At 29.2% G+C, this 25,627-nt stretch overlaps 3 protein-coding genes across 3 annotated transcripts in view; 2 read left to right on the top strand and 1 right to left on the bottom strand.

Moving 5' to 3' along the window:
• Positions 1-25,627, bottom strand: part of LOC134711744 (uncharacterized) — a 405,579-nt gene that overhangs the window by 165,496 nt on the left and 214,456 nt on the right. The window lies entirely within an intron of this gene.
• The window catches only part of LOC134711740 (abscission/NoCut checkpoint regulator-like), a 32,815-nt gene that overhangs the window by 885 nt on the left and 6,303 nt on the right, over positions 1-25,627 (top strand). The window contains exons 2-6 of the mRNA XM_063572576.1: positions 707-828; positions 1,656-1,712; positions 3,856-4,019; positions 4,277-4,368; positions 4,954-5,101. Of these exons, the coding sequence (XP_063428646.1) occupies positions 707-828; positions 1,656-1,712; positions 3,856-4,019; positions 4,277-4,368; positions 4,954-5,101 (583 nt within the window). The remainder of the gene's footprint in view (positions 1-706; positions 829-1,655; positions 1,713-3,855; positions 4,020-4,276; positions 4,369-4,953; positions 5,102-25,627) is intronic.
• LOC134711741 (uncharacterized) lies at positions 7,796-9,565 on the top strand. The gene is made up of 2 exons (XM_063572577.1): positions 7,796-9,289; positions 9,378-9,565. Exon 1 carries the CDS (start codon positions 8,145-8,147, stop codon positions 9,141-9,143), a length of 999 nt encoding a protein of 332 aa, XP_063428647.1. The 5' UTR covers positions 7,796-8,144; the 3' UTR covers positions 9,144-9,289; positions 9,378-9,565.

Below are 25,627 nucleotides of genomic sequence, written 5' to 3' on the forward strand. Positions count from 1 at the left end.
GTATTATATGTCTCTGATGAAACTATATTCCATTTAGTGTGATTATGTCCCTTGTTGCTAAGCTTTATTGGATACATATCATCAATATGAATATGATGTATAAAAGTTATTATATGTAATAGAATGGCCTTCACCACAGAGCCTAGGTTCATCCTTAGAACTGCAAGCTATCAAGGCCCCCAAAATGACTAGTGTAAAACAAATCAAACAATGCTACAATCTAAAGTAAATACAAGAAAAAAAGAAAAAAAACACCTATGAACCACAACAACAACCACTGAATAACAGGCTCCTGACTTAGGTCAGGTGCTTAAAATGCTTAGGGTTTAAATGATTTAACAGGTTCAAAGCAATTTATGAAGCCTAATAACATATATGAGAGTAGTTTATTATATAACATATATGAAAATAATTTTATATATAAAGGCAACAGTAGTATACCGCTGTTCAAAACTCATAAATCCATGGACAAAAAACAAAATCGGGGTAACAAACCAAAACCGAGCGAAACGCATTAAATATAAGAGGAGAACAACAACACAACACCGAAACGCAACACACACAGAAACTGACAAATCATCAGACAAAACACGACGAGAATAACAAATATAACATTATAACCTATATGAGAATAGTTTAATATCTTTAAGTTATTGCCAGTAAAAAAGTTTTACATTGAATTAGTTTTACATTGTTTAAATTTCAGCATGGCTGTAAAAATTGTGGATTTGCCTTCTGTAATTCCTGTCTAAACAAGAAGATAGCTGTCCCCAAACTGAAGAATGAAAAACACCATGTGTGCAATAAGTGTTTCAACATCTTAACAGGGTTTGTGCTACTTTCATTTAATTTGAGTTTTGTTAAGGTAGTACATGTAGTTAGTTCAAAGTGAAATATGTGGTAACTTTTAAAGTATTTAAAGTCAACCATATTTAAAGTTGTAGTCACATGAATGGGAACTGGAAATTTAGTACATATGCTTGTTAAGGACTGAACTAGGGATGCCTCATGATCAGAATTTGAAGTTCACAAAAACTTGGAAGTGTAATAATGTGAATGAGACATTGTGTCCTATGAACACAAGTTTTTGTTTTATTCTAATATTTTCAGAAAAAAAAAATTGGTTTTTATTTCACTTGTAACATTCTACACAATGTATATTTAAATAATTATCAATTTGTCAAAATTCTATACTGAAGTATTGCTTTCCTAAAAGTTATTTCCTTTTAGAAACACATGCAATAGATCTAAAACAATTATACTGTCACTATACAAGTTTTTGAATATAGTATATTGAATTTACCTGATCTATCTGTTCATCCCTCCATCCCTTTGTTCGTCTGCACAACAAATATTTTTGTAACACTTTTCTCAGGTCCTAATGAACAGAATGACTTCATGAACACATTGATGTGATGAGTTGTAACATTTGACTACTTTTCATATCTGTCCGACATCTCCTTTCTGTTTTATACTCTTTTTTTTTTTTAAATATATATTAAACGACACTAAAATTTTTGGCACTCTTTTTTCAAGATATGTGTAAAACAGAATTACTCCATTTTATCCCAAAATCCTTCCCATCTTTACATTCACAATAAGAAGAAAAGAGTATTGTTTAAACATTTTTTGTAAAAATTCTTATTATTTTGTAGAAAAATAAAACCCCAGGATGATTCTGGAAGATATTCTCCTCCTCAGGCATACAAAAAGTGAGTTTTAGTAACTGAGTAAAATACTGGTTATGCTATATTGATAATGTTCAATCTTTTAAACACTTTCATACAAAAAAATATATTTTAATCATCATCAATGATTCATTAGAAATTATAAAAAATAAAAAGCACACCATCAAACAAGGTCTTAAGAAAAAAGTCAAAATCAGCATGAACTTGAAAATAGCATTTAAAGATTTTTTTTAAGCAAGGGATACAGTGGCAGAATGACATTTCAATACATGTAAAACATTTCTATGAGGCTTCAGAGTTATTTAATGTTTCTTTGTGTCAACTGGAGACTAATCCGAGTATTTAAGAATTTTTTTGAAGGGTCTTGTTCTCTAATTTTTAACAATGCTCAATACTACATATTCCAGTATTCATCAAAAGTTAAAAAATCAATTTTAGTTAAGGGGAGATAACTGCTATTTTTCATTATTTTGGAACATTGTTGATATATACCAGTAAATCCTTTAATGAATTTTAAACCTTATAATTCATAGTTTTAAGCCTTCAATAAAAAATAAAAAAATTAAAATTATAAACTTATACTGTGTAACCTGTGTAATTCAACACACTGGGTGAGCGTTTGAATACTCAAGTTTTGGATTAGGCAGATTACACTGTAGTTTCAATCAAAATATCTATAATTTCTGTATTGAGGTTTTTGTAAGAGGATTAGAAATAAACAGAACAATTTCACATAAGTTTTTAGCTCACCTGGCCTAAAAGGCCAAGTGAGCTTTTCTCATCACTTGGCGTCCGTCCTCCGTCGCCCGTCGTCTGTCGTTGTCCGTCGTCTGTCGTCCGTCGTCGTTAACTTTTACAAAAATCTTCTCCTCTGCAACTACTGGGCCAAATTAAACCAAACTTGGCCACAATCATCATTGATGTATCTAGTTTAAAGTCTGTGTTTTTTTACCCCGCCAACCATCCAAGATGGCTGCCATGGCTAAAAATAGAACATAGGTGTAAAACGCAGTTTTTGGCTTATAACTCAAAAACCAAAGCATTTAGAGCAGATCTGATATGGGGTAAAATTGTTTATCAGGTCAAGATCTATCTGCCCTGAAATTTTCAGATGAATCAGACAACCCATTGTTGGGTTGCTGCCCCTAAATTGGTAATTTTAAGGAAATTTTACTGTTTTTGGTTATTATCTTGAATATTATTATAGATGGAGATAAACTGTAAACAGCAATAATGTTCAGCAAAGTAAGATTTACAAATAGGTCACCATGATCAAAATGGTCAGTTGATCCCTTTAGGAGTTATTGCCCTTTATAGTCAATTTTTAACCATTTTTCGTAAATATCCATGATCTTTTACAAAATTCTTCTCCTCTAAAACTACTGGGCCAAATTAATCCAAACTTGGCCACAATCATCATTGATGTATCTAGTTTAAAGTTTGTGTTTTTTTACCCTGCCAACCAAGGGAGATGGCCGCCACGGCTAAAAATAGAACTTGGAGGTTAAATGCAGTTTTTAGTTGCAGTTTTTGGTTATTACTCAAAAATCAAAGCATTGTGAGCAAATCTGACAAGGGGTAAAATTGTTTATCTGGTCAAGATCTATCTGCCCTGAAATTTGAAGATGAATGGGACAACTCGTTGTTAGGGTGCTGCCCCTAAATTGGTAATTTTAAGGAAATTTTGCTGTTTTGGGTTATTATCTTGAATATTATTATAGATAGAGATAAACTGTAAACAGCAATAATGTACAGCAATTTAAAACTCAAAATAAGTCAAAATGACCAAAATGGTCAATTGACCCCCTAAAGTTATTGTCCTTTATAAGCAATTTTTAACAATTTTCATAAAACTTGTAAATTTTTACTAACATTTTCTACTGAAACTACACGGACAAGTTCATTATAGATAGAGATAATTGTAAGCAGCAAGAATGTTCAGTAAAGTAAGATGTACAAACACATCACAATCACCTAAACACAATTTTGTCATGAACTGTCTGCTTTCTTTGTTTAATTAACATATACCAAGGTGAGCGACACAGGCTCTTTAGAGCCTCTAGTTGAATTTTGCCTTGGTTAAAATCTGTATTTCATCATACAATTTACAAATATTTTTTGTTATATTGAGTAGACTTTTCAAGATTTTATATTGATTTTTGATTAGGCGTGTGGCAGCATTAGAAGAGAGAGAAAAGGGTGGAGGCAGTCATGGTAGTAATCCACATCATACAAAACCAGCTGGCAAACCAGAATATAAACACCTGGCAAAACCTGAGAGGGAAATACAGGAGAGATTAGATAAGTTAAAGGAAGATAGAATACAAAAAGGTATTTAACAGTTTATGAAATAACTCTAAAGAGAAAGAATTTTGCAGAAGTGTTAATATAGTTCAAATAATATGCTGAAATTATTTCAATTGAATTGCAAACGCACAATTGAAAAAAATGTTCAATTTGGAAACATGCATTAGTTTTATTTTGATAGGACAAATATTGCTTAAAAATGATTGCAAGTTTCAAACATATTTAAATAATGGTCCTTCTTTAATGTAATTAACTCATCTAAATAAAAATCTTTATTTCAGAAAAAAACAGTCCATCGCAAAAAAATATAGAAGAAAGACTTTCAAAGTTAAAAGGAGAAAATGCAGCCACAGCAGCAGTTTCTAAAAAAACAGTAAGATAATTTAAGAATAGTTAGACCTTATTACAGTGGTCTCCATTATGTTCACTAAATTTGCAAAGGTTGAAACAGAGGATACTGTCATTACATGCAGAAAGTTATTTAAATAATGATAAAATGCATGCCATTCTGGAGAAAATGCAGTATTTTTTTTACCTAACTTATTTATGTAATTAGTAATGATGAAATCAGAACATGCAAAAAACATAGTTGTATCAGCGACTTATAGAAATAAGGACAAGTGGTGTAATGTACCATTATCCACTAGAGACCAATGGAAGAGGCTGTTAACAAACAATATAGCACTAAACAACTTTCAACAATGAGCAAAACCCATACTATATAGAGAACAGACAGCAACCAAAAACAAACATGGAATTGCAAAATAAAGCATGTATTCAGGGCAATTAAATAAATATACATTGAACAACAATATGTTCTTTTAAACATTTTAATAAAACTGCCATAACTTTTCCAAAACAAAACAATTTTTGAGAAAGAGGAGATAATCATGATGCATCATATAATATATCTGGCTTTGTCATCTTCAAAAAACAAAATAATTTTCTTTTTCTTTAGGCATACCATGCTCCAGACAGAAGAACACAGCAGGATCAAATTAATGACTTATTGGATGAAATTGGAGATGAAATAGAAATAGATTCACATAGACCTGACCCTGTTAAGGACATTGAAAATAGACTAGCTGGTCTGAGAGGAAATCCAGGTATAGAGAATATTTATGTTGTTGTTATTATGTTTTGGTCTCAAATCATATTAAAAGTCAGGACTTAAGATAGATAAGAAAAATTTCATCCTTATAAGAAATAAAAGGAAAATGCATCAAGACGACATACATGTTTGTCTTAAATAATGATGTAAAGTATATTTTTAATGCTGGTATCTATGATAAGTTTATTTATAACTTACAGCACACTTGAGATTCTTTGATTAAGGTAACACGATACCGAATGGCATATCTCCCGATTTCAAAACTTTTTTGCATACGCGTTCTTTGCACCGAGTTACATCGAAATATGTAATAAAAAATGGGGGTCACCATTTTTGTTTTCTTGGTATTTTCGTTGGAAAACGTCGATTTGGGCGACAAATTTACTTAGGTATATAGGGGAAATGCCTGTTTTTCGGCTAACCTTTTTAGATTTTCCAATGGATGGCTATGTTCTTATATACGGAGAACAACAAAAAACTAACATAATATTCAGAATTACAAACTGAATTCATACATGTATAGAAAATCATATGTCACCATCCTTGTTTTTGAGATAAATGGCTTCAAAATTGATTGATACCCTTAGAATTTGACCGAAAACGTGTGACGTTATTGAATACGGAATGTAACGTTATTCTCCTCAGACATATGAGAAATGGAAAAAAACAAAATGTGTCGGGATCTGAAGGGTGTTTATTTTATTTTCGTTTCCCCTGTCAGGTTTCCGTAAATTTCCTAGTGATAGGAGATTATACCGATATAATTTATTTCGTCCTGCACATAGAAATTTCACTAACATGCATGCATTTAACATTAATCTCGTCTGATTTTTACACCTAACGAGCATACTACATATTTTTGTAAAATTCGAGTTAAAATAATTTGAAATGTTTTACGTGTGATTCATTTCAATTACTGAGTTTTTAACTCCATCCTTTATGACAATGGTGGTGTCATTGCTTCATCCATGCAGAAAAATAGTACTTTAAAAATTTGATTCAGTTAACAGTGATATAATTGCTCTGTTTTTGATTGTTGTTAACGTTCAGTGGCAAATAGTTCATGCATGATAAATAAAATAACAAAACTCAAAGAAAAATTCAAAACTTATATTCTTGACTTGCTACGTACATTTGTACGTTAGTATAGTGTACTTTGCGTGGTGTAAACGTGTGAGTTGCTTGCTCAGCATGTCGGACAAAAATTGCAAACTGTATGCAAAATTTCACTATTTGTGCAACAGTCTGTCATTTGTGGAAAATTATTTTATAAAACAAATCTTGAGATCATATATGCATTTTTTATTAGTAAAACAAACTGCGAAACATAACAACTCAAGCTTGAAATTCCACATGTAGGAGATGTTACCCGGAGTCTGTACTCTGCGGGCCATTATAATTTATCAAAATGCCTATGCAAGCAACCTGTCATGAACAAAAAAAATAAGAAAATACAGACGATATGCGCACCTTTAAAAAACAGGTACAAAAATTAAACCTGAAGCAAAAAGACTATCAAGTGTGGGAATGACGGTCGAATTTACACGGATGAAACAATATGATGTTGTGTGCTCTATATTAGTTTCAAGTGGCGATTTTGAATTGTAGGATTGATTGCTGGTATTTTTACGTCCAGTGGCAAATATTTTATGCATGTTCAAGACGCAGTTAACAATAAATAATACATCCCGCACAGCCAAATGGACGCCTCACTTTGGAAGCATTTTACTGCCGGTCGGAAGAAGACCAAGTGACCATATTTTATTTATCCCTATTCACCCTAGGCCTTAGGGAGTAAATTGTAGGATATCAAGAAAATATAAAACTTTTATGCGCAATAGACATTGTCAGAATTATAAAAGGTTTTTGCACTCGCTACGAAATAAGTGGAAAGCTCGGCGAGTCTCGCCTTCCATCTTGTTTCTAAAGCTCATGCTAATACATTTTATACTATAGTATTACAAAATTACATACATGTATATGAATTTTTTTTATATCATATATTTATGGATTTTTTTGTTTCCAGTTTTTGGAGAAAAAAATAATTTGTTTTTGACCCTGAGAAAAGTTTTCGTCTTGTCGCCAAAAAAATAGATTGTCTTTCGCGGAACAAAAGTTTGTCCAGAAAAAAATCTATAGCCCCCCCCCCCCCCCCCCCCCCGAAAATCAAATGGTTGCGCCCTAAGTATGTGGGCAATATTTCCCTCAGGGCCTAAAAAGGCAACTATGTTAATTCTCTTTCAGTCGTGTTGTCTCCGAACTTGTACATGTACATTATTTCCACCTCAAATCATACAACAAAAAACACACTACCACCAAATACCCATGCAAGCGTAGTTAACACGAAAATAAAATCTTAAGGATTTCAAGATCTTGCTATTTCAGTCTCTTTTTATCCGTTTGAATAATAATTAGTCAGTCGTTTGATTGTAAATTTGGAGAGAAAAATTTGTAACGAAACCAGTCTGACTATAGCCAGTCCCGACTATCAACTTGCATTTATATGCGCAAGTGGCAACTTGGGGATGGCTTTAGTCAGACTGTAACGGGACCTGCTTTTTCATTTTATTGTTGCCGAATCAAGTTCCCATGTATTTCTCAGCCTACACACAATATCACACACCTATACCCCCCCTCCAAAAAAAAAAAAAATTTGACCCCCAAAAAATTACCCTCATTTCAAGTAAAAGAGCCCTAAATTTTTATAAAAAAGCAAAAAAACACCCCAAAAAACACCAAATTTTCTTACTCCCAAAAAAATTTTTTTTTTACTTTGGAAAAAAACGTTATTAAAAACACCCAAAAAACAACAAAAAAATTCCAAAAAAAAATAAATAAAAAAACTGGGAGAACTGACAGAGAAAGAATTCTGTGGGATTTAAGAGAAAAAATAATTTCCCCAGTGCGCCCCAACCTTGATTTTTAATTAATTTTATCAATATAGTCTAGTAATAAAACGGATCAATACGACTACAACTTCAATTGCTTTTTACATTTGTGAAGTGTTATAAACTAAATCGATCATTGGAAATATTTACATGGTTGTCAAGAGTATGTTTACATGTTGCCTAGACAATGTTGTCATCACATGTAAACATATAGCAGACTGGTGCGGTCTTTCGTTTCAAATTAACAGTGGTGAGAAGACGTGTGTGCTTTTTAGTGTGTTGTGGTTTTTCATGTCGGACAGTATATCTTCCTCTCAAGAAGAAGAATTGTTAGGTAGTCCTACTGCACTAGAATTAGAACAGGAAATTAGTGAATCACAAGCAGTACATCAAAACCTGTTGGATTATTCAGAGCAGGCTGTTAGTTTAATTCTTTCTGAAGATATGGATCGGCAAAGTGAATGGAGTAGAGATCAACTTTCCATTCTTGATGAAAATTTGTCTTACTATACAACCTGTGCTGATATTGTAAATAGAATACACACAGGAGGACCCGCGGAAAGTAAAAAACTACCTAAGTTTCCTCCTCTTCCAAAAAGAAAGCTGTTATCTTTGTATGGAGAGCAAGCAAAAAAACGAAAGATGATGACACCGGAAGACCTTCACCAGTACTTGAAAACAAAAGAGATAGATGTAACCAAAACTGTAAGAAAAGAAGTCTTTTTCTTTTCTGCAAGTGACATAACGACCCCAAACATCGCCGTTGTAAAGCTGCTAGAAGGATATAGACAAATTCAAAGACAAGAGGCTACTAGCATGTGTTTCAATCTGCAGTATGGTCACCTTTTAGATGTCACCTTTGAACTCTATGCGAAAGAAAAGGAAAGTGGACTGCAACAGCAAAAATGGGATGATTGGTTGAAACAGAATATCGGAGTCTCATCTTCATATTCCCGTAAACTGAGGGAGATATCACGTTTGCTGAGACCATACATGCCAAGGTTTTCTACTGTTGGACTACCTTTCATTGAAGTCTATTCCATGAGAAAAGAATTGAAAGCAATGTTTTCATATAGTGAGGAGATTAGGCAGTATTGGAGCACTCAAAATCAACCAATAATACATGTTGAAACACAATCTTCTCAGTGACCTTTCAACCCCGCGCTCCAGCTAGAGCGCGAAAGAACAACATTGATAAGAGATTATTAATATATTTTATAGTGTTTATTTTGTAAAATCAATTATTTTATAAGTAAAAGGAATTGTATTTAAAACTTTTTCAAGCCGAACAAAAGGTGATTCATGATGTATGAACTATTGATGAAATATTGATCAGACTGTTACTATATCTCTTAGCGGACATGCATGTCCGCCGAACAAAAGGTGATTCATGATGTATGAACTATTGATGAATCCGTGTTGACTAGAAACCTAATTAACAACCAACAATTAACTGATAATGGATTTTGTATTTCTACATACCTGAGTGACTGTTATATGTACATGAATGATAATGTGTAATTTTGCAAATACTTTTACAAATGAGTGTTATAATAAAGATTTAAAACTTAGTCATTTGTAATTCTTGTTCATAGAAAGAACCTGTTATTTCTTCGCCTTTTAAATCAATTATTTTATAAGTAAAAGGAATTGTATTTAAAACTTTTTCAATTACAAATATTTCTTTAGTCCAACGAGTAGTATAACCCTTTTCAAATTTACCCTTCTTTTTTGTTATTCTTACTCTATCTCCGACTTTGAATTTAGGTTTTTTAATTTTCTCTTCTTTTTCTGGATATAAATTTTTATACACTGTTAATTCATTTTTTAATTTACTTGCTTGAACAGGTGTCATTTTAATTGAAGAATGTACTGTATTATTATAATTTTTAACTAATTTATCTAATATATCATAATATTTAAAAGTTTCATTAGCAGTAAAGTATTTATACATATGTTGTTTCATTGTTCCTATCCATCGTTCCACTACACTGGATTTTTCTTCATTCTCAGTTGAATATAACTTTATGTTATTATCTTTTAACAATTCTTTTACTTGTCGATTATAAAATTCGGATCCTTTATCTGACCAAATATATATTGGTTTTCTTTCTTTAAATAATGTTTTAAATGCTTCACTCACTGCTACTCCTGTTTTATTTTTCAATGGAATCAACCAACCATATTTACTAAAAACATCTATAACTGCTAATAAATATTTATAGTGTTTATTTTGTTTTGAATATTGTTGTATATCTATCAAATCAACTGCCCATGTTTGATCTATTGAATTAACATAAACACGTCTTTTATGAAAAGATTTTATAACTCTATGATGTAATTCATCTGCTAATTTATTTGATAGATTTGTTTTAGACATTTTTAAGTAACTAAAATGTTTTCTTAAAAAATGGAGGCAAAAAAGGATAAAATTTTATCCAAGCGAGGAGATTCATATAAACTTGTTTTGACAAAAGAATATAAACATAAAGCAAGTATTTATGTATTTAATTATAAAATTAGTCTAAAGGATGAAAAACAAGAAACATTTACAAATGCTTTTGACCACATGGTAGACTATTCCATAAAAGATTACCCTAATGGAAGAATTAAAATAGTACCTATTCATGAAATCATAATTACTAAACATAAAAGCTGGCCTATAAGAACATATAATACAGTTAAAAAGTTATTCATGGATCAAATGGAAAGATTATTAAATAGTGCTGAAGAATTAAATTTAGAAGAAGTTATTTTTGAAGTTACTATTATACCCAATAAAAGAGGAAAAGGTAAAGCTTTGAAAATATTAGATGTCATAAATAAAAGAAGTATTATCAAAATAAAAAATGATGATACAATATGTTTATCAAGGGCAATTGTAACTTCTTTAGCTTCAAATAAGTTATTAAAAGATTTTACAGATTCTCAATTAAAACATATCAATGAAAGTAGACCATTACAAAAAAGATTAGCTGAAGATTTGCATGAACAATCAGGAGTAGAAATAAAAGAAGAAGGAAATGATTTGGAAGATTTAAAAGCTTTTGAAAATTATCTTAATATTAGGATAATTGTTTTTACATCAAATAGTACAGAATATATTGTATATGATGGTAATGAAGAATATAATGAACAAATATATTTATATTATCATGATGAACACTTTGACACTATAACAAATATAACAGGATTTTTAGCTAAACGTAGGTTTTGTAAAGTATGTTTAATTGGTTATACTGAACAACATACATGCAAAGATAATACAGTAACAACTATCAGAAAACAACATATTTGTGATAAATGTAACAAAACATATACAGGTAAAAATCACAAATGTGGAGAAAAAATATGTTTAATATGTTATGAAAAATACACAGAAAGTAATGAAGAACACTTATGTTATATGAAACCATCAGTACCAAAACAAGTAAAAAATAATAAATATATATATTTTGATTTTGAAGCAAATCAAGAAACAGGAATACATATAATGAATTTTTGTATAGCTTACGATTTAGAAAATATTTATTGTTTTAAAAATAACTATGTAAAAGTATTTAAATGTGATTTCAATATTGATAATTTAAACTTGTTAGAATTAGACATAGATGATTGTTTTAGTGATGTAGAAAAAATTAAATATGAAACAAATTCTGTAATAGACAACTTTTGTAAATATTTCATAAGAGATAAATTTAAAGACTACACTTTTATTTCACATTATGGAAAAGGTTATGATATGCAACCGATTTTAGGATACATTGTAAAAAATTAAATTGAACATAACATAATTTCTTCTGGACTAAAATTAACAGCTATATTTATTAAAGGAATAAATTTAAGATTCATAGATTCTATAAATTTTACATTATGTGGATTAGCTGCTTTCCCAAAAACATTTGGATTTGTGGGTAACAAAGGTTATTTTCCACATTATTTTAATACAACAGAGAATCAAAAATATAAGGGAATTTATCCTAATAAAGAATATTTTGGTTATAATACTATGACAATTAAAAATAAAGAATTATTTGATGAATGGTATAATAAAGTTAAAGAAAAAGAATTTAAATTCTATAAAGAAATATTTTATTATTGTCTATCGGATGTTTTAATTCTTGCCAAAGGTTGTACCTTATATAGAAAATTATTTTTAAATATAACCAATAATTGTATCGATCCATTTCAATATATTACAATTGCTCAATGTTGTACAAAAATATTTAAAACATTAATGTTGACAAATGAAACAATTGGAATTCACAAAAAGATGACAATTAAAGAAGTACATTCACAAAAATCAATACAATGGTTAGAGTATATTTCTTTAGAATATAATATAATGATTCAACATGCTAAAAGGGGAGGTGAAAAGAAATTATTCATTAATAATAAATGTTATAAAGTCGATGGTTATTATTATGATAGAGAAAATAAAATGCGTAATGTTTATGAATTTTTTGGATGTTATTGGCATGGATGCACAAAATGTTATAGTCCTGAAGAAATATGTAAAAAAGATAGAAATAAAAAAACTATGAAAGAGTTATATGACCAAACTAAAGAAAGACTTAAAACTATTGAAGATTATCTAAAACCAAATGTAAAAATTCATACAATATGGGAATGTGAGTTTGATCAACAAAAATATCCTGAAGTTGATCCACATTTAAAACCTATTGATAAAAGAGATGCATTTTATGGAGGAAGAACAGAAACTATTCAATTATACAATAATCTTTCTGATTTAAAAGGTAGATATGTAGATTTTTGTTCTCTGTATCCATCAGTAAATAAATATTGTAAATATCCTATAGGACATCCTATTACATCTACAGAAATATCTGTAGATGATTATATAAAAAATAATTATTTCGGAATAATGAAATGTAAAATATTACCACCTAAAGGATTGTATCACCCTGTTTTACCTTATAAACAATTAACTAGTGATAATACACATAAATTACTTTTTGGATTATGTAGAACATGTATGAATAAAATATCTTTTAAATGTAAACACATAGATGATCCTACTTTAAATAAACATGATAAAATACATGAAATAAAAAGATGTAAAGAATGTAAAAATATTAAAAATGAAAAATGTATACATTCTGATGAGGAAAGAGTTATAGTAGGTACATGGTCTACAATAGAAATAGATAAAGCAATAGAAAAAGGTTATGAATTACAAAAAATATATGAACTAGAACATTTTGAAAAAACATCTACAGATATATTTAAACTTTATGTAGATACGTTTATGAAATATAAACAAGAAGCTTCAGGATGCAAATGTGATCCTAAATATTGTAAAAATGATTGTAAAAACGATAAAGAATGTAAAACAAAAATACAATACATTATAGATAATACTGCTTATGATCTAGATATTGACAAAGTTAAGTACAATTCAGGATTAAGATTTATAGCTAAAATATGTTTAAATAATTTATGGGGACATTTTGGTATGAGAGATAATTTTACACAAAAAGAATATTGTTTTACTTTAGAACATATAACTAAAATAGTATTTAATGAAAAATATAAAGATATAAGTACTATGATATTAGATGAAGATATTGTTTTAACAGAATATAAAAATAAAGAAGAATACTCTAAACCTAATCCAAGTGTAAATGTTTATATAGCTTTGTTTACAACAGCACATGCTAGATTAAAATTATACGAACTATTGGATATTCTTCAAGAAAGAGTTTTATACATGGATACAGATTCTTGTATTTATAATGATGATGGTTCTGAAGCTTGTAAAAAAATAGAAAGTATGATGGGAAATAAATTAGGAGATTTAACAGATGAAATTGTTTCAAAACATAACGCTAATCATATAAAACAATTTATATCTGCTGGTCCAAAAGATTATTCTATGAAACTAGATACAGAAAAACTAGTTAGCTGTTGTAAAGGTTTTAGATTAAATGCTGAAGTAGAAAAAAAGATTACATTAGATAAAAAAATAAAAATAGTTACTGATGAAAATGAAAAATATGAAACTGTTCAATATAATAATATAAAAATAGGAAAAGATCATCAACTTAAAACAGTTAAACAAGTTAAAGCTTATGATTATATGTTTGATAAAAGAATGGTATATTGTGAAAATGAAAATTTAATTAGAAGTTTTCCTTATGGATGTTAAAAAATATATAATTTAAATTTTTATTTTAAAAAATAAAAGACTAAAAAATGATTGAAGCTTATACTGAGAAAGATGATCCTGACGCTAAAGTTATATTAGGAAGAATAATGTTATCAGATTATCAGATATGTTGTTTAAGAGATGATGGAGAATGTCCTTTGACTCCAAAACAAATGGAAGTAATGGAAAAGTTTGATGGTAAAAAGTTATCTAAGTTTCCTCCTGGTTGGGATGCTTTTATTAGACCAGATAAAGTTTATGAATATGTTTTTGAAAAACCATGTCCTGAAATTTAATTTTTTATTTTATTTTATTATTTCTCTATACCCCTAAAAACAGAAAAAGTACAGGAATAGTACATACTTTTTTCTGCAATTTTGCTGTTTGTACCAGGAAAAGTACAGAAATTAGGGACTCTAATTTTTATCAATTTTTTCTTATTTTTCCAATTTTTCATACAAACGTAAATTGTATTTATTTTTTATTTTAATTTCCAAACAATAAAACCAGTTAATACCATACCACCAACAACAAATGCAATCTCTCTATTTTTCTGGTATTCTGATGGAGTATAAAAATCACTTAATGTAGGTTTAGGTGATAATGAAGTTAATTTTTTATTCGTGACACGATAGTATAGTTTCATTGCTTGGTCAACATCATCAAAAGTCTGAACCGCATGATGTTCCTTTTGTAATTGTTCATTTATAAAATCTAATCTTTGTATTCTTTTTTTATTCCATTCTGATTGTGCTTTTTCTAATTTTTCTATAGCTTTATCATGTCTTATTTTCTCTTCATTTGCATTACTACCCATATGTGAAAATAAATAATTACTCCCTGAAAATGCAAAAGCATTTGTTATTGCCCCACCAAGCATCATTGTTAAAGCACTTGCCATTTTATAAAAACAAAAATTACTTCATAATATCAGCAGGTATAATACCTTGCTTAATCAACATATCTTTTGTTGCTATCGCAAGTAATATATCAATGGATAACATTACAACATCATTCATATTAAAATCCACTTTTGGTGCTGGCCTCCTTAATACCTTTTTACCTATTTCTGCATATCCAACTGTTAACAATGTTTCCACTCCAGCATGATATAACATATTTGCTATTTGTTTTCCGTCTTTTTGAGTTGTCATTTTAATGTACTAAATTTAATTAAATTCAAAAGGATCAATTTCTTTCTTTTGTTTTTCTGGTTTTGTTATTTCTTTAATCATTCTTTCTGGTTTCTTACTTTGGTTGTAAAAAAACAATCCCAATCCAACAATACTTATAGAAAAAAGTACAAATTTGTAATCAACTAGGGAACTGGAGTGTTTTTCGACAGAAGGGATATGTTCGTTTGATTCATAATCTGTTTCTGTATCAGAATCTTTTGTTATTTGTTTGATTTTTGAATTTTCTTTTTTTAATTTTTCCACTTCTTTTTTTCTCAATTCTGCATTTCTTATTCTTACTTCTGCACCTTTCTTACCAGCAGCTACTCTTTTTGGGTCTTTTGGTTTGGGTTTTTTAAATACTTCTTTTTTTTCTTCTTTGTTTTCTTTTTGTTCAGGATTTTCATTCATCATTTTTTATGTCATTTTTTTCATCTTTTTTTTGGAAATCGAGCGAAGCGAGTGGTTCGATATGTCTTGCTGTTGTTAATATTGCAGTAAAAGGAGCAAGATACATTCCATATCTATAGTACAGTTCACAACATGTATTAGTTAAAGCATTATTGATAAAAGGATCTTCCTCTAAGTCTTGTATTAAAATTGGTGGATTAACAACTTTGAAAAACTTTGATACACCCATGACATATAAATTTATAAAAGAGTTTCCTAATGTCTTGGTCATACTAGCTCCCAATTTTGCTTCATATTTACAGTATAGTTTGTTTATTTGTTCTGTTGTCATTTTATCAATATCTGACAGTTGTAATTCTTTACCCAGATATTGTTTACTACTCCCACCAGCAACAACGGATGATAATCTTTCGCGTTTTTTTTCTTGAAGGGAACCGTTCACTTCGCTCGCTTCATCATCAATATTTATGTTTTCCACAATTTGCTCGCTTAATAATTCTTCAGCATTCATTTTATACGTTTCAAAAAACGGATATAATTTATTTTTAACTTTAAAAAAAATAAATACAACATATCCAACCAATGATAAGACTGCAGTGTTTGTTGCAATTGTTAGTATTTCCAACAGCATTGCTTTTTTTTATTGCTTATTTTGGTTAAATTACTTAAGCATTATTTTGCTTATTTTGGTTAAATTACTTAAGAATTACTTATTTTGGTTAAATTACTTAAGAATTACTTAAGCATTACTTAAGCATTACTTAAGTATTACTTAAGCATTACTTGAGAATTGCTAAAAAAATCAATTAAGTAACCAATAATCAGTAGGTTGATCTGTCTTTAATATTAATTTACGATGTTTCTTTTTTTTAAGTTCTTCCTTTATTCTTTGTCTTTCTTCCAAAGTAGGAATAACATCATTTTCTCTTAGACAATTATCAAAACTATCTCTATCTTTTGTGTAGAACATGCATAACCATTTTGTTTGTTCTCTTAGATCTTTTAAAACAGAGTTGTATCTCTGTGAAATGACCCACACTGATTGTTCCGCATGTCTTCCTGAAAATGCAAGCTCGGACAGCATATCTTTTTTCTTTGTTAGTTCTTTTGTTGCACTGCAGTCATCAATGATATATAATGTTGGATGACCAGCATATTTTTTAAAGAACATTCTTAGTAGTTCTTGTAGCTTCTCTTCTTCACTAAGGGAACCGTTCGCTTCTCTCACTTCAACAATAGGATTAACAATTATTAGATTTTTTGTTTTTGGTTTTCTAACATCACCAATCCATTCACGATTTTTGTATGCTTTGTTCCATTGGATGGTTGGACAAAGTATGACTATATATTTGAAAACTCCACTATATTCTCCTTCTAATAAATCAAGAACAAACTCTGTTTTTCCACATCCTGTTTGTCCACATATAATAGCACAATGGGGATATTTTGGTAATTCATAAAGGGAATCGGAGTGTATCTCGCTCCGCTCGTTTGTTTCCATTTTTTAAGGGGAACCGCTAGTAATTAACTTCTTTAAATCTTCCATCTTCAAAATTAATTTGTGCATCTTGTATAACAAACAGATAAACATTTATTAATTTATTTGCTCCTGCTGTTTTAGTTATTTGGATAGTAATACCTTCAGAAGCATTTTCAATTCTTCTACCTGAACCGTGTAATGAGTTGTCATCTGTTGAACGTAAATCTAACCATAATGCATAATTAGTTGTAAGATATTTTTCTAATGTTGTATAGGATAAATTTAAATCCTTTAAAACTTCTTCTGTTGTTTTATTTCTTTTTGAATTTAAAGCAAAGAATTTATTTATTTCATCCCATTGTTGATATGCTTTCATTCCTTGACTGTATAGTTGATTTGGAACACCTTCTATTGTCATTTCTACTTTTGTTATGTTAGGATTATAATAAGTTTCGGTACTTGTTCTTTCAGGATCTTCGAACAACATTAGAATTCCTTTCATACTTCTAGCTGGAACATTTAAATTTATATTCCACAATGTATCAGATTTGTTTTTGGTTATTTTTCTATGTCTTAGTATTCTATCGTACAAAATAACCATCTTACCATTAACTTGTTGTCTTATCTGTCTTGCTAATTCTGCATCAGTAACCATATCAAATTCTAAACAAATGTTTTTGATTGTATAACTTGCAGATGTATCTGTTGATTTAATAACATTGCTATAATTATTAAATGTAAGTTCATATTCAAGTCTATCACCAAGACCTGCTTGATAAAAAGGCATATGAGTTTCTAATAGTTCAAAATCAAGTGGGATACAAAATCTTGCACCATATGCAGTTGCAATTGCTTCATCCCCTATGTTTGATGCTTTATCATCCGCGCCAACTCTGTGTTTTAACATGTTTGTTTCACCAATTCCTTGGTATGCCATATTTAAACGTTCAGATGTAGATTTCCATAAATCAACATAACAATGATAAATATCACTATCATCAATTGACATAATTTCATTTCCACTTATACGAATTGTTGTTTTTTTAACTATTGTTCTTCCTATGTTTTGATATATAGTTGCATTGTCGTCTGTAGATGTGAGTTCTATTTCAAATGCCAATCTGGTTGTTCCAGGAACAATAACATCATTATTGCTTAGATTGGGGAATCTCACTAATAGCTGTTGATTTTGATCAATAGTTGAAGGATTATTTGTTATTGATACACTTTGACGAATACCTTTCACCCCACGGGGTTCTCTTATTTTTCTGTAAGGATTTAATTTGTTTCCGTATGCCGACATTTTTAAGGATTAAATTTGTTATAAAAATAATTCAATTACCACTGATACTAGAGTATTGATACATGTAGAATTATCACTCTCACTAACAAACCCTATTATATCTCCAGCCTTAACTTCAAAAGGTATATTAAAGTTATGATAACTGTGTGTGTCACCATTACTTAAACTTATTCCGTAACTATATGTCTTATAATTATTAACAGTTATCATAACATCTATATTATCTGAGTTTGTTCTTAAACTTACTAAACTAATACCCAATATTTGACCTGGAAAGTTCATTACATAATAACCACCACCACCATCACCAAAATTAAACTTTTGTCTTGCATGTATTGAACCATCAATTCCAGCATTTATACTTATTAATTTTTTGTCTGGTTTATTTTTAATATTACTAACTATATTTTCAACATTTAAAACTCTGATGGTTAGGGCAGCGACACTCCGGCGTAAATCTCTATCCTTAGTATCCATTGTTTGAAGCTCACTCTTCATATTTAATATTTCCTTTTTTATTTCCGATGTATCTACGTTTTTTTTTTTGACACCAAGTATGCTCATTTTATTAAATAAATTATATAACTTCTAAAACACAATTAATTGGTAAATGATTAATTATCTTGTTATTATTTTCATCTCTTATTTCTAATTTCAATTCTGTTATAACATCATTTACTAAACACTTATATTCCGGATGCTCAAATCTCGCTGTTATAACTTCACCAAACTCTTTATTCTCGACTGGAATAACAGCCAATAATGTACTTGGCTTACCATCAAGATAATTATGAGAAGTGCTAACTTGTTCCAAATGGATATATAATGATTTATGGATAGCAAAATCCACAAATTTGTTTCCATAATGTAATTCATTAGGTTCGAATTTACGTTTATTATTAAATCCTAACATATTTCCCAAACCCTTACTTATCTTTAACTCAGTAGTAGTGTTTAATGAAGCGATACCATTTGCTTCATTTACGGATAATACAATATTTTCTTTTTGAAATTCATCCACTATTTGTTGAAAACTATAATAACCATTCATAATCCTTTGCTGTTCCTCTCCGGTTTTTGTTATAAACCCATGATAAACATTATACCAACCTATGCTGTATCTTATAAATTTCAAACCAATACGTTTATTTCCATTTCTGTTATTTATGTATTGTTCTAAGTTTATTGTATTATCAATATTTGAAATAGTATGAAACATTTTTAATATAAAAAAATGATAACAAAAGAATTTAAATATAATCCTAATGTTTCATATAATCCAGGTATTAAATATTCTGAAAAAGATCATCAATTAAAAACAAATCTTGTAAATCAAACGATATTTGTAAATCAAAAAGAGAACTTTAAAACAGCTTTTCCTGATTTATTTCAAAACTATCAAAACCCATCAATACACACTAACGAACCATGGAATGCCTGGATTCATTCTTCATTTGATTGGTGGCAATGTCAGTTAAATTTTGCAGTTTGGTGTGCAAGTACAGGATGTGGTGTTTCTTATAATGATCATATACAAAATACTTCAAATCTTACAAAGTCTTTTTATATGTTTCATTTATATTATTGCATTGCAAGAATTTTAAAAGAACTTAAATCACCTTTACCAACAGATTCTTCTTTCTGTTATTATAAGAACTCATATGACAAAGCTGTATATCAAAAATTATGTGATGAGTTTAATATTTCTCCAAATACAGATTGGAGACAAAAACTAGAATCATCATGTCAAGGATTAGGAAGTTTTGAGCAATATTATAAACCAAGTGGAGAATATAGACAAAATCATAAAAAGGATGGTCCATTCTTTAATATTCATGATACAATTTATCATGAAAAAGATATAAGTATGGCTTGGACTACTTTTATTTTAGATAATGGGAATGGATTTACACAATCTGGTGTTGAACGTATTAATGAAAGTATTAAAATTTATGTATGGGCTTTGTTAGGTGCACAATCACAAACAAAAACAGAAATTTTAAAAGTAGGAACAGGATTTGATGCACAAAAACAATTCTTAGCAAATGTACAAAATGTAATAAATAGTCCTATCGATTTACCCACCCAGATATCGAATTATGAAAATGTTTTAAAATATGCAAGAAGTAAAGTTGATTATGCTTATGGTCTTGGTTTATATATGTCTCCCAGTGATATGGTTTTACAAATTGGAAGTATTGTTGGTTATAATAATAAAATTATAATTGCAACAGAAAATCAAACACTTGGGTTAAATGATGATTTAAATAATAAAAATTTTGATCATGTTGATTTTAAACCAAAAGAACCTGTAAAACCACAAGAACCTATAAAACCTGAAAAGCCTAAAGAACCAAAAATAGATCCAATAAAAAAAATTGAACATGAAGATCATGAAGATAATAAACAAGCAATAATATTTGTAAGTATTGTAATAGGATTTACAGCACTTTATTTTTTCAAATAATCTCTAGCAGCAGTAAACAATAAACTAACAACTAAAATAAGCAATGCCCATAAGTTGTTTGCAAACCAATTTACTACGTCTTTAGTTGCAGACAATAACCAAGAAACAATAGAACCTATAATACCTGGTAATGCAGTTGCTAATTTTCCTGCAAGAAAAGATAATAATTTTCCAAGATTTTTTAATTGTTTTTTTATCCAGTCTTGTACACCACCACCTTTTGATGGAGGAGAAGGAGAAGGAGAAGGAGAACCAGTAAATGCTTCAACAATAACACCAATAATCATTCCAAAAGCAGTTAAAACACTAACTATTGTTATTCCTTGTTCTCTGAATAATGTTCTTATTCTTTCACCTAATGTTCTGTCTTCGTTTAAAATTTTATGTATTGTTTGTTTAAATCTATCTAATTGACTACGTAGTTTTTCTCTATTAATATTAATTACTTCTATTCTTGCACTTCTCTCAGATTCCAACTCTCTCATTCGACTACTTATTCTTTTTATTTGAAATTTTAAATTGTCTTCTTTAGCTTGTTTTAATTTGGCATTTTCTTTTGCTAAGTTTTTATACGACCGCAAATTTTGAAAAAAATTTCGTCGTATATTGCTATCACGTTGGCGTCGTCGTCGTCGTCGTCGTCGTCGTCGTCGTCGTCGTCGTCGTCGTCGTCGTCCGAATACTTTTAGTTTTCGCACTCTAACTTTAGTAAAAGTGAATAGAAATCTATGAAATTTTAACACAAGGTTTATGACCACAAAAGGAAGGTTGGTATTGATTTTGGGAGTTTTGGTCCCAATATTTTAAGAATTAAGGGCCAAAAAGGGCCCAAATAAGCATTTTCTTTGTTTTCGCACTATAACTTTAGTTTAAGTTAATAGAAATCTATGAAATTTTGACACAAGGTTTTTGACCACAAAAGAAAGGTTGGTATTGATTTTGGGAGTTTTGATTCCAACAGTTTAGGAATAAGGGGCCAAAAAAGGGCCCAAATAAGCATTATTCTTGGTTTTCGCACAATTACTTTAGTGTAAGTGAATAGAAATCAATGAAATTTATACACAATGTTTATGACCACAAAAGGAAGGTTGGTATGGATTTTGGGAGTTTAGGTCCCAACAGTTTAGGAATTAGGGACCAAAAAGGGACCCAAATAATCATTTTTCTTGGTTTTCGCACCATAACTTTAGTATAAGTAAATAGAAATCTATGAAATTTAAACACAAGGTTTATGACCATAAAAGGAAGGTTAGTATTGATTTTGGGAGTTTTGGTCCCAACAGTTTAGGAATAAGGGGCCCAAAGGGTCCAAAATTAAACTTTGTTTGATTTTATCAAAAATTGAATAATTGAAATTCTTTGATATGTCGAATCTAACTGTGTATGTAGATTCTTAATTTTAGGTCCCGTTTTCAAATTAATCTACATTAAGGTCCAAAGGGTCCAAAATAAAACTTAGTTTGATTTTGACAAAAATTGAATCGGTTGGGTTCTTTGATATGCTGAATTTAAAAATGTACTTAGATTTTTTAATGTTGGCCCAGTTTTCAAGTTGGTCCAAATCGGGGTCCAAAATTAAACTTTGTTTGATTTCATCAAAAATTGAATAAATGGGGTTCTTTGATATGCCAAATCTAACTGTGTATGTAGATTCTTCATTTTTGGTCCTGTTTTCAAATTGGTCTACATTAAAGTCCAAAGGGTCCAAAATTAAACTTAGTTTGATTTTAACAAAAATTAAATTCTTGGGCTTCTTTGATATGCTTTATCTAAACATGTACTTAGATTTTTGATTATGGGCCCAGTTTTCAAGTTGGTCCAAATCAAGATTCAAAATTATCACATTAAGTATTGTGGAATAGCAAGAAATTTTCAATTGCACAGTATTGCACAATAGCAAGAAATATCTAATTGCAGAGTATTGTGCAATAGCAATTATTTTTTTCAATTGGAGTTATCTTTCTTTGTATAGAATAGTAGTTGAATCAACTTTAATCATTGTTTTATACAATATACAATGTATTTTCATTTTTACTACCAACTGATAAATTAAAACAATCTTTACCATTCAGTGATAACAAGCACTTTTTGTAACATTTTAATATTTTATGATGTATTTAAATGAGCAGTTATTGTTACAAACTTCATTAGAAATTTGAATTGAAATCAGTACATTATAACTTTAGTATAAGTGAATAGAAATCTATGAAATTTAAACACAAGGTTTATGACCATAAAAGGAAGGTTGGTATTGATTTTGGGAGTTTTGGTCCCAACAGTTTAGAAATTTTGGGCCCAAAGGGTCCAAAATTAAACTTTGTTTGATTTTGACAAAAATTGAATCCTTGGGGTTCTTTGATATGCTGAATCTAAAAATGTACTTAGATTTTTAATTATTGGCCCAGTTTTCAAGTTGGTCTACACTAAGGTCCAAAGGGTCCAAAATCATAATGTGACATAAACCTATGTTGTGTCAACTATTTAATCACAATCCACATTTAAAGCTGTATCAAACTTAAAAGTTGTGTCCATACTTGTCCCATCTGTTCAGGGTTCTACATCTGCGGTCGTATAATGCTGCGCCCTGCGAAGCAACTGGTTATTTGTTTCATTCAGTTTTGCTAATTCATTTGCAATCTCTTCCTTTACTGATGTCATTGCACTGATTATTCCATCCATCTCTCTTTTTGTCATTTCTGTTTGTGTTTCATTATCTACTAAAGATGTTCCTTGTTCAATAAATGAAGTTTCTATTTCTTTCACATATGTTTCTGCATTACTTGCTGTTTCTAATAATTCTTGTCCTTCTTCTTGTGTAGATATTTCTTGTAATGGAATTTCTATATTATCGAGTTCACGAATTGGTGATTTTATCGTTCTTTGAAAATCTTGAAAATCTGCTCTAGCTTCTCTTAAATTATCAGATATTTTATAATCATCTACACCTAAAACATCCCTGACAAAATTAACACCGTATTCTCTTTGAAGAGTGCTAAATTTATAAAACTTTAATACTCCTTTTTGGTAATATGTTAATGCAATATCATTACCTTTTTCATCTTTTACATATAAGATTTGTCTTTCATTATGATCTTCCCTAACAAAAAAACCTACTTCATTACGTGTAGTTTCACCATTTTTTTTATAAAATTGTTTAATCATTTTTTTTGTAGTTTCTTTTTTACGAATTTTAGCATCATTTTCTGATAAATCTCTTGTTACTTCAATTTCTTTATTTATATACTTTTGAAACTCTTCATCATTTTGAACAGACGTTTCTTCTTCTTCTTTATCATAATCATTATCAAACTCATAACCTCCTTCAGCCATTTTATTCATCTAAAATATTAGATAATAAACAATAAAAAGAACCTGTTAAAAACAACTTAAGATAAAAATAATTAAATTTTTTATTTAACATTATTTTTACATTTTTTACTAATTTTTCTTTTGTTTCTTCATCCATTTATTTAATTAAAAATTGATTCATAGTTTGGTGGATTTCCCACGTTCACATAGTGGTGATTTTCAACTAAAGTTATTTTGTTTATAAAAATTATAGATTTTCCATTTTTTTTTTTATTTCATTTCTTACTCTATTTTCTGTTTCTTCTATAATTTTTCTTCTTTCATCTTCTGGTAAACTTTTTGAAGTTTTTAAATTTGCCATTTTTAAATTTTTTTTCATCTCATTAAATTTTTCTAGTTCTTCTAAAATAAGTTTAAATTCTTCTTCACTTATTTTATTGTCAGTTAAAGATCTAGAAATTAAATCTTTAATACTATTTAATTTACACTCTGCTAAAGTTTTTATTTCATAATGTTTTTTAGCTTTTGAAGTAAGCTTTCTTCTTATTAATTTTATTACACCCCCAACACTACCGCATGCGACTGCTGTAATCTGTAATGGTAATAAAATAGGAATAGCAATACCTATACCTGCAGAAATAACTGATGCTGAAATTAAAGTTGTATCTATTCCATCTGTAAAGTTTACTCCTCTTTTATATTTTTTATATAAAGAATTTCTTTTGTCTCTTTCATTTTTTAAAGAATTTTCTATTTCTGAAATTTTTTGTAATCTATAGTTTTGTCCATCTTCTATAGGTAATTCTGGATATAAATTAGGAGCTGTAGGTTGTTTCATTTTTTAAAGTAAAAATTGATTTTTTTATTTTTCTCTTAAATCCCACAGAATTCTTTCTCTGTCAGTTCTCCCAGTTTTTTTATTTATTTTTTTTTGGAATTTTTTTGTTGTTTTTTGGGTGTTTTTAATAACGTTTTTTTCCAAAGTAAAAAAAAAATTTTTTTGGGAGTAAGAAAATTTGGTGTTTTTTGGGGTGTTTTTTTGCTTTTTTATAAAAATTTAGGGCTCTTTTACTTGAAATGAGGGTAATTTTTTGGGGGTCAAATTTTTTTTTTTTTTGGAGGGGGGGTATAGGTGTGTGATATTGTGTGCCTACGTCAACTTTTTCAGGCTTCATTCCGATGTTTCTGTCTATCCCGTGTAGACTTTGTCTATATGATTACAAATCTAGCACTTTATTTTCAAAATATTTCCGAAACTATATCGGATTTACTCTGTGCAGAACAATGAATTTCGAAGACTTTTTATACTGGAACATAGA

The sequence above is a fragment of the Mytilus trossulus genome, chromosome 3 (genome assembly GCF_036588685.1).
Source record: "Mytilus trossulus isolate FHL-02 chromosome 3, PNRI_Mtr1.1.1.hap1, whole genome shotgun sequence".
Classification (NCBI taxonomy): domain Eukaryota; kingdom Metazoa; phylum Mollusca; class Bivalvia; order Mytilida; family Mytilidae; genus Mytilus; species Mytilus trossulus.